Source organism: Camelus dromedarius, chromosome 2 (genome assembly GCF_036321535.1).
Source record: "Camelus dromedarius isolate mCamDro1 chromosome 2, mCamDro1.pat, whole genome shotgun sequence".
NCBI lineage: Eukaryota > Metazoa > Chordata > Mammalia > Artiodactyla > Camelidae > Camelus > Camelus dromedarius.
In genome coordinates, this window is record NC_087437.1 from 32,118,150 (window position 1) to 32,132,277 (window position 14,128).

General features: G+C 43.2%; 1 protein-coding gene across 8 annotated transcripts in view; it reads right to left on the reverse strand.

Moving 5' to 3' along the window:
- VEPH1 (ventricular zone expressed PH domain containing 1) overlaps positions 1-14,128 on the reverse strand; it is a 241,986-nt gene that overhangs the window by 165,492 nt on the left and 62,366 nt on the right. For all 8 annotated transcript variants that reach the window (XM_064492326.1, XM_064492329.1, XM_064492319.1 and 5 more), the window contains one exon: positions 5,114-5,323. In XM_064492326.1, coding sequence (XP_064348396.1) covers positions 5,114-5,323 — 210 coding nt within the window. The remainder of the gene's footprint in view (positions 1-5,113; positions 5,324-14,128) is intronic.

Consider the following 14,128-nt stretch of genomic DNA (forward strand, 5'->3'; position numbering starts at 1 on the left):
AACTTTCAAATTTTTAATTAACAGTACTCTCAAGTACTCATTCATTCTTTTGGCCACAGGTGAACTCAGATGGATAAGGTATGATTACTTCATCTCGGAGCTTAGAGACTCACTGAGAAGAAACAGACACGGACAGGCAAATTACGACGTGGCATAGTTGGTGTGATATTTGAGGTACAGGGAAAGTGTGGTGGGAATATAGAGGGGTGACTAACTGACTAAGCGAACTGGGAAGAGCTTACCCAGGAGGTGACACTTGATCTGAGTAAGGAAAGATAAGTAAGAGAAAGGGATGGAAACTATCCAGGCAGAAGAATAGGCCGTGGAGATCACAACTTATGTCAGAGCAAGGTATGCTCAGGGAAGGATGTAAAATGTTCACAGGTAGAACATAGGTGGGATGGAATAGCCTGGACAGATAAGAACTAAAGCTGGAGAAGGACGGTGAGGCCAAACCAAGGAGTTTAGATGATGTCCTACAGGCAGTGGAGGAGCCAACAGAGGACTTTGTGCAAGGAAGTAGGATAGTAGGATTCACACTTGTATCTTCAGAAAGAAAACTGGTAATCCTACAAGAGATGCATTAGAGTGGGAAGAAGCACATTCTTCTTTCATTAGCCCTCTCCAGCTGGACAGGGTTTTACTGTATTGCTGTTGCTGTTGCTGTTGTTGTTATTATTATTAGTTAAATGTATCAAGCATGTCCTCTGTGGCAGGCATGTGCTAAGGGCTTTATAAGAACTCTCTGGATGTGTGTCAGGGGATGGACCCTCAGGAGCTACTAAGAAGTAATTTCAGTCATTTCTGCTGTTGTTTGAGAGGTCTTCACTGCAGTCTTCTCATTTGAGAAAGACAAAAGGACCTGTGTAATTTTGCCATGCCAAGGACGTAGCTAATAAAATAATATTTCTTATTCATGCATCTGCTTCATCTGAACTCACCACAGAACTTGGGTGAATCCTGATATGATGAAGAGCCGGCTGTGTCCCTACTGGACAGGGCCAAGGAAGGTCCACCTCTGAGGCAACCACTCATCAGTTACCCCAGGAGTGGATGGACTTCTCTGCCATTTGGTCCCCTGAGTTTCACTCTCCGTCCAATAGATGTGCTTTGGATGCCAACACATGCCTGAAAATTGCCTAGGAGTCACTGCACAGCCTCCGATAGTGACACAAGCACTATATGGTTATTTAGCATGGTTTCACTTCAAATTTGAGCAAGAAAAGATCCCTGAGGAAATTTGGGAGAAAGAGAACATTTGTCCGTAGGGTTTTATTCTTTTGTTTTATAGATAGAACGTTCCTCTGCTGGGTTTACATCAGCAGATGGGAAAACTGTGACTGCTATCAAGTTGTTGAAAACAGTGTGCCCACCCAGATGGGCACTGATCTGAAAGACAGCTCCCCCCACCCCCCCGCCGCCCTGCCACCGCCACCAGGCTGGTTCTCCATAGCCAGCCCTGCAGTTCCCATCCCCGGCTACACGCAAGCACAGAAGGTGAGGCATAAGTCAATTAATAACGTGTGCCACTGATCCCAGGCTGACTCTACTCCTGAGGCTATCCTGAGCCCAAGGGCTGGAGACTCCCTGGAGACTCCCTTCTTCATCTTAAGGATCAAACAATGCAATTTGCTGGAAGCCAGACAACAAGGGACGGATTGAACCACAGGTTCCAATCAGTCACAGACTGCATTTCAAAAGTTGGAGCAAGATACTTAAAGTTGCGCTGGCTTTTCTGCATTTCTAAAATCTTTTAAATCCTAGCAACAAAAATTATCTGATACTTGGAACTCCTGAATACATCTGAAAATTTTACTTTGGTGTCAAAGAGAAAATAATTTAATTAAGTCATTTGTTGGTGAGACCAGGGTAGGATGAGAGAGAGGATCCTAGGGCCCAAGCTGTCATCAACACCCTAAGCAAGTCCCTGTCTCAGATGTCCCCATGTCCCTTTACCTCACCACAGACCAAGCTCTCCACACAGAAAACAGCAGGACCTTTTCAAGGCAAAGTTCCCACAGCTCACTTTTTACTGCAATTTCCTCCTCTATAGGTAGCCAGGGGCTCATATTTGACTTCTGCCCTCATGCCCACCTGGCACTATACTTTAGAAACTTCCTGTTTACTTTTGGAAAGAGGCTGGGTAGAACTAGCCATACATATATATCTTGCCTGTTGGTTTTGGTCTTTAGGAATGTGGCTCCACAAGATTTTTAGAAAGTTGAACAGGTTCACTTAAATTAAGCAATTAATAGCTGCTTGGATTATGATACTTATTCACGAGACATCTGAGCTTAGCGTTCTTTAAAGCTAAAACAAGGACTTGCAAATGGTGATATTTTAGGCATTAGAAACAAATAAGCAGGGGCATTATTTCTGAGTAAAGCGTCCTGACTAACACAGGTAATTTTGTCAGGCTGATCCTAAATGAAATAAAATAGTAGAATCCAAGAATATCAGAGCGAGAAGGGAGGTAATCCAGGGCAAAGACGTTATTTTTAAGGAAAGAAATTAGACCCAGAGAAACGAATTATTTGACAACCTGCAACAGAGATATTCTTTGTCTTCCGTCATTTTTTCTGTCCTTCTCTCTTGATTAGCTGGGCATGTGGCCACCTAAATCAAGACTACATGTTTTAGCTTCCCTTGCAGCTAGGTATAGTCATATGCAGCTTTGTTTTATTTATCCAACAGGTTATAAACAGTAGGTTGTGTTCAACTGTCTGGAAGAGTCCTTCTCCCCTTTCCCCTTTACTACTGGCTGAAGTGTTGACTTGACAGGTGGAGATGAGTAGCCACCCTGGACCATAAGATGGAAGCCACGTGCTCTCTGGTGTGTTCAGGAATGGGAGATAAACAAAGCTGAAGGGGCCTCAGTTTCTGAAACATGCAGTTCTAGACTGACTGCCTTCTAGACTTCTTTATGTGCATGGGAAATAGATGTGTATCTTTGTTTAAGCCACTGTTGTTTTGAATTTTTGTGTTCCTCTCAACTTTATCTAATTTAAATTGCTGTACCAGTTTTAATTAATTAGCATGACTTGATGGAGGAGGGCAGGATGGCTGATGGACAAGGCCTGAATCTTAGTCTGAGAGAGAAAATGCTTTAAATACGTTCTGTCAAGGGATCTCCAATCCTGGTCCACAAAAAGCTGCATCAGAATTACCCTGGCAGAGGGGTCCCATACGTCCAGATTCCTGGGTCCCTTTCTTAGAGATTTTGATTTAGTAGATAGTCTCTGAGGTCCAAGAACTCATGTTATTAAAAAACATCCTGATATAATCCTGATACCCAGATACATTTGGAAAGCATTCGATCTAAAATTGTTCTCTGATGAGGAGGTGAATCAAAACCACCAGAAAAAAATTATTTTCTCTCCCAAACATAGATGCCTCCATGGGCACATGAAAATGAGAGAGAGAGAGAGATGGAGAGGGGGAGAGGTGAGGAGAGGAGAGGAGAAGAGAAAATATTCTGATAATTTGAATTTTGAAATAAGTGATTCCTAAGGCTCTTTGGATGCGCTCTCCTTCTCCCTGCACCTACCTGGAATAACATAAATGTCACCTAACAGTCCATTCTCTCTCAGGTTAGCCTTTGTTCAGACAAACCTACAGTGACATAGTTGCATGTGGCTAGTGTTTCTGTTTGTTTTGTTTTTGCTTTTTTTTTTTAACAAATTACATTTTCTGTGGGAGGTTTAGTCACTTTCAGTGTGCATAACCACACATTAACAAACCATAAATGCATGTGTGACAAAAAGAACTACCACCTAAGGATTCCAAGGCCTTGAATATCAGAGGTTGAAGTTTTTGGTCCAGGCAAAAATCTGCAAGGTCAGCAGATTCAGTTAAACAGCTGTCAGTTGCAGTTGGCCTAAAAGCACTTGGGCATACCAGCAGGTTCTCCTGGCAGCAAAGGTGACAGGCACGGAAAATGTTACCAGAAGGCAGATCGTGGCTGGCGTGAGACGTTCCCAACAGCAGTGAACAGAAAGGGATCATACTAAGTAGCATGTCAGTCCTGAGTAATCCTTTTACAAGACCCACAGTCACATTCACAAGTATGGGCTGCTTGGGAGCTCAGCTCTCCCACTTTCTTCTGGGAAGCTAGAGGGGAAAGGCCGTCTAGCAGGAGGAAGTCTGGGAGTCACCAGGCTCTCCACAAGTCTCAGCAGAACTCAAACAACACAGAACCAAAGATCCATCTTAAGATAAAATTTGAAAAGAGTGCCAAGGATACCGAAGATCTAATTCTAGCTAGGTCATCAACTAACCTAGACTGAGTCTGGGCGAATCATTTAACTTCTCCAGTTTTTAATTTTCTCTTGTGTAGACTCAAGGGGTTAAATTTGATGAACTATGAAATCCCTCTTAAGAGTTGTACAATTTTATATTTATCATATAGGAAACTACAGTATAAGTAAGAGGGTGAAAGTAAAAGCTTCCCTCTATTGATTATATTATCTGCTTTTATTTTTAAAAGATACAAACCCTAAATCCCAATATAAAATCATCAGACAGATGTGCATCTGTGTGCACATGTGCATGCACACACCCTTCAGAACTTTAATTTCTGGAAATTCTTGTTCAGTTGCCTAATCCCAACAAGGTCTGATGGCATCCTGTTATCCCTGCTGAAAGACTTTATTATGCAAATATTTAGACTAGGACTTTTAAACATCCATGAGCGTTTATTGCACTCTCCCAAGTAACATCAAACAGAGGGCTCAAAACATACTGAGTGCAGGCACTCATTGACAGGATAGCTATGGGTTAATAGGCAGTCTCTGAGACCTAACTCTGTGTTTACTAATGATCTCCTAGGTTAAGCAAACTGCGACCAGAAATGAGATAAAACTCTTACTGGTTGTTGTTATCTCCTTCCCTTTCCTCAGGTGACACTCCAGCAATGAAATCCTCACTTCCTAAACTTTCCACATAGCCCTGCTACAACATGCCCTTGATCCAGAGGCTGCTGTCGATGCAAAACATTTGACAAAGAAACGGAAACACTCAGAAGTCTGGGGACAAACTTGTAGGTCATAGAGCTCCAACAGATTAGGTGCCAATGGAATTTAGGGAAATGGAGAGGAAAAAAAGCCAAACTTACTTCATCCACATGTCCAACAGCTCCATAGATTCTTGCCATTTGTCCAATGAGGTAGGGGAATCTCTCACCAATTTCTCTCAGTGTTGGAAGAAAACTGCTCAAAGCCACTGGCTCATAGCCTGCTATCTCTATGAGGATGCTTAGGATGATGTCATTATGGGTTGAATCCTTCAAATGCTCGATTAGGAAAGGAATACACTTCTGAACCACCTACAGAAAGAAAAGAGAAGAGAAGGGAAGAAAGAGAAACAAAGAGGAAAGTTAATTAAGTCAGAATCAAACTAATGTTTTTTGTATTCAGTCTAAACTCTGAGATTATTACTCTTGTCAGAACTCAAGCAAATCTTCTAAGTCTGGAATTTAAACTTTACAATAAAATTTCAGAGGCTTCAGGTTCTTTTGCTTTGTATTTAAATCTGTGCTCTGCTATTGAAGAGTGAAGGCTACAAAATGCCTAAACGCTGCTCTTTAAAAGTCAAATTTTGATGTGTTATGTTCTCATCAGGAGTGCTATATTTCCTTCAAATCATCATGAGCTATTCAATTTAAAGGACAATATAAGTATGTAAGAAATCCTTAATGATGACTTTAATCAAAGCCTTCAAATTGGAGAAATGTGGTATGGAAATATTTAGTAATAAAAATAAGAAAGCAGGAAGGAAAGAGCTCTTCCATTTTCTTCAACTTTCCATTTTGATCACAAAAATGTAATAAGATTAAAAAATTATTAAAGTAAAATTATTTCTACCATGTTCTCAATATTCTAATCTTTTTTTCTTGATTTTTAATGCTTTTATCAATACAAAGATGCAATAATTCATATTAAGGAAAAGGCGGCTCTTTGTGGAATAAAATCTCTATGTTAACAGACACATTACATACCGACAATTTAGTGAACTGTTTTGTCTGCTAAGGTAAAATAATTAGAAAGGCCAACCTGTGGAAAACTGAACAATAAAAGTACAAACTATTTGCCCATCCATACTTTTACCATGCTTATTTCTTTTGTTTGTTATTGGTTTGCTGTTTTGGTTTGTTGCCATTTTGGTAAGGGTCTTGAAATGTAGCTTCCAGTATTAAAATGGAGTCTGATACACAGCTCAACCTGCTGGACTCATACTCCACCCCTTGCCAAAAACCTGCTTTTCCCACCTTGCTAGCCTCCAGTGTCTCTTTTCCCCATAAATGACATCATTATCTGCATGGCTACTTAAGCCAGAAGTCTGGAAATCATTCTTGACTACTGTTTTTTCCCTTATCATCAGCTTCATCTGAGCAATTGCCAAGTCCACTGCCCAAGTATCCCACAGACAGGTCCACTTTTCTCCATTTCCATTCATCTGTTCATTCACATTAACAAATATTTATTGAGTTCTTCCCATTTGCAAAGGACTATTCTAGGTGCTGGAGTTATAGTTGCTAACAAGTCTCACAGGTTCCCGTCTTCGTGGAATAATTCATTGTCTAGTAAAGGAGATATTCAGTAAAAACAATTACCACATAAATACATAATTACAAGTTTAAAAAATGTCATGTAGAGAAAATACAGGGGCTATGAGAGACAGTCTGGAGCCCTGATTTAGGCTGGGGGTCAGGGAAGTCTTCTCAGCAGGGATATTTAAGCTGAGACCACTGATCTAATCACCCTGCACTTGGGTTATTCCAACAGCCTCCTCATTGTTCTCCCTGACTTTGGTCTTGCCCATCCAAATCCTTCTCCACCCTGTGGCCACAATGTGACTCTTCCCTGCTTAAAATACTTCCCTAATTTCCCATTGCTCTCAAGTCAGAGGCTCAACACCCCTTCTCTGAACGGACTCCTATCCATCTTCCAGACTTATCTCCCCACCCACGTGCTCTACTCTCTCCCCATCCAGATCCCATCACATATCACACTTCCACCATGTTGGATTTTGAAAAATGTTCTTGACCTGCTAAGTTTTCTTTTGTGTCTTGAATTTTATTCCCGTCATTCACTCTGCCTGTAATTCTTATTGGCCCAATTTTGTTAGATAATTCCCTATCATTCTTGAGGCTTCAGATTAGCTGTTATTTCCTTTAAAAAGTCTTCCTCAACTCCCCGCCTCTTCCTCCCTCAGTCTTGTGTCCCTGCTAAAGCTTCTACCTTCATGCTTCCTTCTTATTGCTGGTCTAATGCCTGTCTTGCAGACTAGACTGAAAGGTCTACAAGGTCAAGAATTGTTTCTATTCTGTAGCACAGAGCCTGGCCAGATGGTGAATTGATAGATACCCGAGGCACAAATAAAAGGAAGGCAAATCTACATGATTTTATAGGGTAGTTTTTGGATAACCCCCATACCACCCCATACCATAGTACTTGAATACTCGTACATAATGTTTAAACATATATCTACCATGTGTCATATACAACATAACCAATGGGGATATAAAAGAAGATAGTTTTGAGATCAGTAAAATTATCCTATGTATAAATTTAAACTTCATATTCATATCAGTACTTGTTATGAAGTACTGATATGACAGGGTTAGTTTCTGGTAAATAGCACATAAGAATGGACAATTCAATAAAGGCTGCCTGTGCATTGCAGGTGATTGTATGCCCTTCAGGAGAAACCATGAGAGGTCCCTGGCACCTCTGACAGAAGTGTCAGCCAGCAGATCCAGGTCAGGGCAGTGTACTTAACCTGAAGCTTTTAGAAATGGAAACTGCTTACACATTTCCTGTCCCATTCTGTAAAATTCCATTTCCCAGTCCTTACTCTTCATGTCCTAATCCTGGGACACCAAGGCCTTAATGACATGTGCTTCCAGTCATGACAATTTAATTTAAACTCTAGCCATATATCCCAAATCTATAAAAGAAAATTAAAAGGAAAAGAAAGAAAGGAGGAAGGAAAGATTTCCCACGGCCCATGGCTGGAATCCCAATGTTATGGCATTCCAGGGTCTTCCTCATTGATGGGTATATCTGCTGTCTTTTCCCCCATGAACCTTCTGACCCAACACCATGCCACTGACCACCCACCGTGGACTGGAGATGGAGAAAACTCATACTTTCAAAGCTGATCTCAAATAGCTCTACTTTTGGGAGGCCTTCCCTCTAGCCCACTCTAACAGATGTAGGACCTGGGGCTAGAGTACAAAAGGAGGCTCCCCCAGACCACACACTTAAATATTCAGCAGCCTTGTACAATGGTCTCTCCTCTCACCTGACATATACACATTTACAGCAATCTGGGAGGCTTGATTTGAACTTAGAATTTTAAGGGCCCCTGTAGGAGGAACAGGGAGAAATGAGCCCTAGCTCCCATCCCTTGCCCCTCCCTTCTCTTCCTACCCCTGGCTTTGCCCTCAAGGAGTCTCCTATGCATGTATGTGGATACCCCAGCCCACATATGCAAGCTCATCTAGGCTGCCCCTCTGACCTATGGGGTCACACTGTTGGCATGGCCTGTCCTTGGGAAAACAGACCCAGGGACCAGGCCTTACACAAGCCTGGAAGCAGGATGGAGATCTATAGGAAAGGGATTCCAAGGTCCAGTTATCTGGACTATGTTTAGTAGGCAAGGAAGTATATATGAATGGTGCTCCCAGACCCAGGTAGAAGAGGGCCAAACAGAGCTGTATAAAGCAAGTAATCCAGGGAAGGGGCCTATCCCTGGCTTTTCTGGTCCTTCCGGAGCAGATTTAATCACTGCCTTTTCTGTCTTCCAGAGCAGTCTGCTGACAAGTGTGGCATCTTGTCATTGAACTGAAGTTTTGTGGATATATCTTATCACCCCAGGCCATGGGCACCTGAAAACAGAGCATCTGAAAACATAGCACCATAACTTAATTGACAGCAAGTGACGTTTAAATGCCTATGTATAGAATAAAAGGTAGAGCTATTGTGTATGTGTACTTGTGTGTACGTGTGTGTGCATACTCCCTCTTAAATTAGTCCTCAGGCTCAATTTTCTCTTTCAGTTAATTTGGCTAGCATTAACAATCTCTGTTAGTTTCCAGAAATCCGTAACTGCCACTCTTTCCAGTTGCTACTTACTCCCACCATGCCAACAAAATATAAATTCTGAAAACCAAGGTTTTGTTCCAAAGACTGTTTTAGAACAGTCTATATATTCCATCACTCTATCTTCTTAATGTTTTTTCAACTGCCTTCTCATTTTAAAGAAATACCAAAAGTGACCTCTGAGGACTGACGGCTTGGTGATGCGGTGTTAGGTGCGGTAGGATTAGGTATGTGAATAGGAATGCGCCACGCTGCTGAGAGAAAATCCTAGAAAATGACTCATTTCTAGGGACCAGGCCACAGAACCAGTTCTTCTGGGTCGGGACATTAATCAATAGAGGGCTAAACTTGCCACATCCTGCCACTCTTCTCTGTTTGGTTAGGGCTGGAAGCCCACGTCCTGGGGATAATAACAGATATGCGCATATGTGTTACTAAATTCTGTTCCTTTCATTGGCTAGGTTACAGCATGATTTTTGGCAGCTAAGAATACATACTCAGCCCCTGAAGGCCACTTGGAAAATTGACCACCCAGTCTTTTCCTATAAATGGACTCCAAGAACTCTCTGGAGCTTCCAGCCGTGAGTCACTAGCCAGGAACTGCCTCCCTCCACCTAGGAAGGAGAGTTTCCTAAGAGAGGGATGTCCAGAGGGCAGTGATGGAGGAAGGGACCCCACCTGCCCAGGCAGCAACATCAGAAACTCACAGATGGATGGATGTTGAAGCTATGCCACCTTCACAATCTCACGGCCATACACAGAGAATATTTTTTTCAAGGGCAAACTGTTGACCCTCCAGCCCTGGATAACCACGTTATCACTGGTCACACAAGGTAGGTAGTGAGGAGGGCACTCAAGGAAGTGTGAAACATTCCTGCACCTTGCCTTCTGTGGAGAACCTGCTCAGTGTGTCTCCAAGTTACAGAGCACTGGCCCAGCTATCATTCAGTAAGAAAAGACCCACTTTAATCCAAATTTCACAAAGTCAAAACCCTCCTCATTTAGCCTCTTATTTCACCTGAAACTAAATTAACTAGACTTATATGAAAAGCCTCAGCCTGCAGTTCTGATTTTTGTTACTTCATTTTCCTCTCTCAGTAGACCCTCCTCTGTATCCCTCCCATTCCCCTTGCCTGCTGTTTAACTGATGAACATGAGAGAGAGGAGGTGAATCAGGGATTTCTCTAGATCACAGCCTGCACATCTCAGCAATCAAGTGTGAGCTCACTAAGAGCTGAAGGAGGCAAGTGGGGGTTGGGGCTGCTTTAATATGAACAGAAGTGCTGATGGGAAACAAAGGGTCAGGTGGTGCCCCCGTCACAACTTCTTCCCACCAGTTAGGATCCTGGTCCAGGTGGGGTCTGTTCACATCACTATGGGTGTTTCATAACTCTCTGTTCCTCATTCTGGGATCCACACTCAGCACCCACAGTATCTACAGGAATCTGCTTTCCCCCTCTCTTATTCCTTCCTTCCAATTCCCCTCCTTCTCTTGTTTAGCTCACCTTTCTGACCACCATCTTCTACTGAGTCCTGGCTCTCCCTTTTGCTTCACAAGCCACAGCCTTACAGTCTCACTTTTTTAGTGTGTTGAAGTCAAAACATTTCAGTGGTTGTAATTAGACTGGAATGATGAGGTAGCTCAATCTTCTCTATATGTTCCCTAACCAGTGTCAGCCCAGATTTTCTGTAAATGGCAGCCTAAGGGGGTGGGGGGTGGGAGGGCAGCGCAGTGTGAACATAATGACCTGTGGAAGACATGGGCATTGCCTATCTGAAAATTGGAGGGGCTGATAAAGATGAGGGGGTCATCACACCTTGGTACCAGCACTGTTCTTAACCTTTCCAAACTTCAACTTCTCTGTTTACAAAATGAAACGGTTGTTGTAGGGAACAAGCGAGATCACGTCTATAAAACACCTACACAGTGCCTGGTACTTGGCAAGAGCTCAGCCACTCTTGGTGCCCCTTGCCCATCCTCCCCTGCCTCCTGTAACCTGGGAACACTCCCCTTGTGGCCTTCTCAAGTGGAGGCTGCTCATTACTCCCCTAGGCTGGGAGAGGAAGGGGTTGGGAGTCAGAGTCCTGGACCTGTCACTTACCTCTTACTACCTGTGTGATGGGGGCAAGTTAACCTCTCATAGCATCTATTTTGATTGGTGTAAAATGGAGAGAAAAATAACACATCATAGAGTAATGGGTAGGATTAAATGAGATATTAGATGTTAAAATAAAAGTCCTTTGTGAATAATAAAACCCTCTGCAAATTTAGGTACTAATACTAACTCTTCTGTATTAAGAAATATTTGTGGAGTGACTTCTGTACTATGCTAGGCACGAAGGACACAGTGATGTGCCAAGATGGTCCTCGTGTCTCAAGCATTTGCATCACAGCCAAGGTGGTCCAGAGGGAGAGAGACCAGCAGAGACAAATTCATTACAATGTGAAATTTGCCATGTCAGAGATTAGGGGTCAGAAAGAAGTCAGAGAGGATTCCTGGCAAGAAAGGGCAATCTATGCAGCTGTCTAAAGGACCAGAAATAGTGGGCCCAGAAAAGGTTGTGGTGGAAGGGAAGAACATTCCAGGTGGAGAACATGGCATATATGTAAAAACTCAGCGCCCCAAGAGAGAATTCTCATCTGTGGTCCCTGGGACTGTACAGTTGTTTGAGGTGTTGGTGTTACAGTGGTCCTATGAGACCAGGCAGTGGTTAGGGGCCTGGTTTTAAATAGCTTCATAGTCCTTTCCTGAGTCTCTGGGCAGCCATAGAAGGCCTGTAACCAGGGGTATGGTGAGACCTCTTTGAATGTCACATGTGGTGTTGCCCTCACCCTTAGACCCCACCTTTTTGGTCAGGTGGCCCCAAGGCCTTTCCCTTCCCTCTTCCTATAAGTGAGCCTCCTCCTGGTTTCATTTACCTTTCTGCCCAGCCTTAACCCCATGGGAAATAAGTCGAATTAACTTATTCTCCCCAGATCCCCCTTGAACTTTTATTGAACCTGCTTTTCTAAAAGCTTTGTTTGTTTTGCTTTTGCTCTCAGGCTTCAGATAAAATGGCATGCCAGCTGCCTCCTTTAGCAAGCCAAGTTTGGCCTGTTAGTCACCCCTCACTATTCCCCATATGACCTGGTCCCCAGACTCTATCTGTGGTAGGCAGAATAATGACTCCCTAAAGATGTCCACAACCTTAGTCCCAGAACCTGTGAAAAATACTCCCTTACACAGCAAAAGGGACTTTGTAGATGTGATTAAGTAAAGGGTCTTGAGATAGATAATCTGGGCTCATCTGGGTGGCCCCAGTGTAACTGCAAGAGCCTTAGAAGAGTGGGGGAGGGTCAGAGTCAGAGAAGATGTGATGGGAAAAGCAAAGGTAAGAATGATGCAGGCCATGAGCCACGGGGTGCAGACAGCCTCTCAAAGTTGGAAAGGGCAAAGAAACAGATTTTCCCCTTGAGCCTCCAGAAGGAATGTGGGCCTGTTGACCTACGTTGGACTTCAGATCGCCAGAATTGTAAGATAATAAATTTGTCTACATTTGTGGCATTGTTACAGCAGCTCAGAAAAGGAATACACAACCCAGTCTGTGTTCCCTCCACTCTGAACCCTCTTTTAGGTGACCCAGTGATCCCTCAACTCCACTCCCTGCCCAAACTCTACTGTAGCCTTGCCTGTCCTTTCTGTACTTAATCTTTTCCGAAATTGACTTCTCCACAGGTGCTCTGGAATTGACTCCCTGACTTCCTTTAGCAACTGTTCTATCTAATATTTTCTCCCACATCTTCAATCATTTTATTCTTACTGGATATTTTTTAACCCTCCTTATTTCCTCTAAACTCCCACACTCCTACAGTCATTTCCTACCCTTCCCTTCCAGATACAATCCATAATAGACACCTGCCATCCTCCATTCCACCCCCACAGACACTGCTCCTTGTGGGTCACTGGTGAGTCCTCAGCTACCAGATCCAAGGTCAAATCCCACCTCCAGTCTCCTTGACTTCTCTAGATCTTGGCTCTGTTGGATCACTTTCCCCCTTTGGAGACCAAATAGATCTTTTTCTTTGTTCTTCATGGTCTTCACTCTCTTTGATCTCTTTTGTTCATTAATTCATTTCTGAATTCAACAACTTTTGATTAAAATCCTACCATGCGCCCAGCACTATGCTAAGAAGGAGTTCATACAGATATGCAGATACAACTCCTCAAGTTGTTTAAAGTGTACTGAAAGGAAAAGACACACAAAAATAATGATAATATATTGTTTTAAGGGCAAAAGTAAAGATGCACACCACTTAACAGAGAGGTCCCCAGTCCTCTGCCCAGTCTCTAGCCTTGCTGCTCAGAGTGTGGTCCCTGAAGCAGCAGGGGGAGCAGCATCACCTGAGAACTTGTAAGAAGGCAGAATCAGGGGCCCCATCTAGTGTCCAGGTCTTCTGACCCCACCCCACTTCCTGAAGGCCCTTTGCCCCTCTGTTCTACCTGACACAAAACTTCAAAGTCTGGCCCGATGCCACTCCCTCTGTGGGTCTAAAGATGAGACTGGCATCTAAATCAGTAGAAAGAGAAAGCAGATTGCAGCCTTGCCCTGGTGTGAGTGGGTCTCATCCCATCTGTTGAAGATCTGCATTTGACTGCTTGAGCTGGGACATCAGTCCTCCCCTGGCCTCGGTCTGGGACTTATACCCTCAACCCTCTGGTCCTAGACCCTTGGACCTGGACTTGGACAATACCACTCACTTACTCTCTCGGGTCCTCGACTTGCAGACAGCAGATTGTGGGACTTCTTAGCCTCATAATCACACAAGCCAACTCCATATTTCTTATATGTGTGTGTATATATATATATACACACACATATAAGAATATATGTAAAAAATTGGTTCTGTTTCTCTAGAGAACTCTAGGACAGTACCCAACTTCTGCCACTACCTCCTCACTTTCATGATTCTAGAAAAAGTGAATGACTGCTTTCATGTAAAGATGGGTATACATGGATACATGAGAGAGGAAACTTGAAGTGCA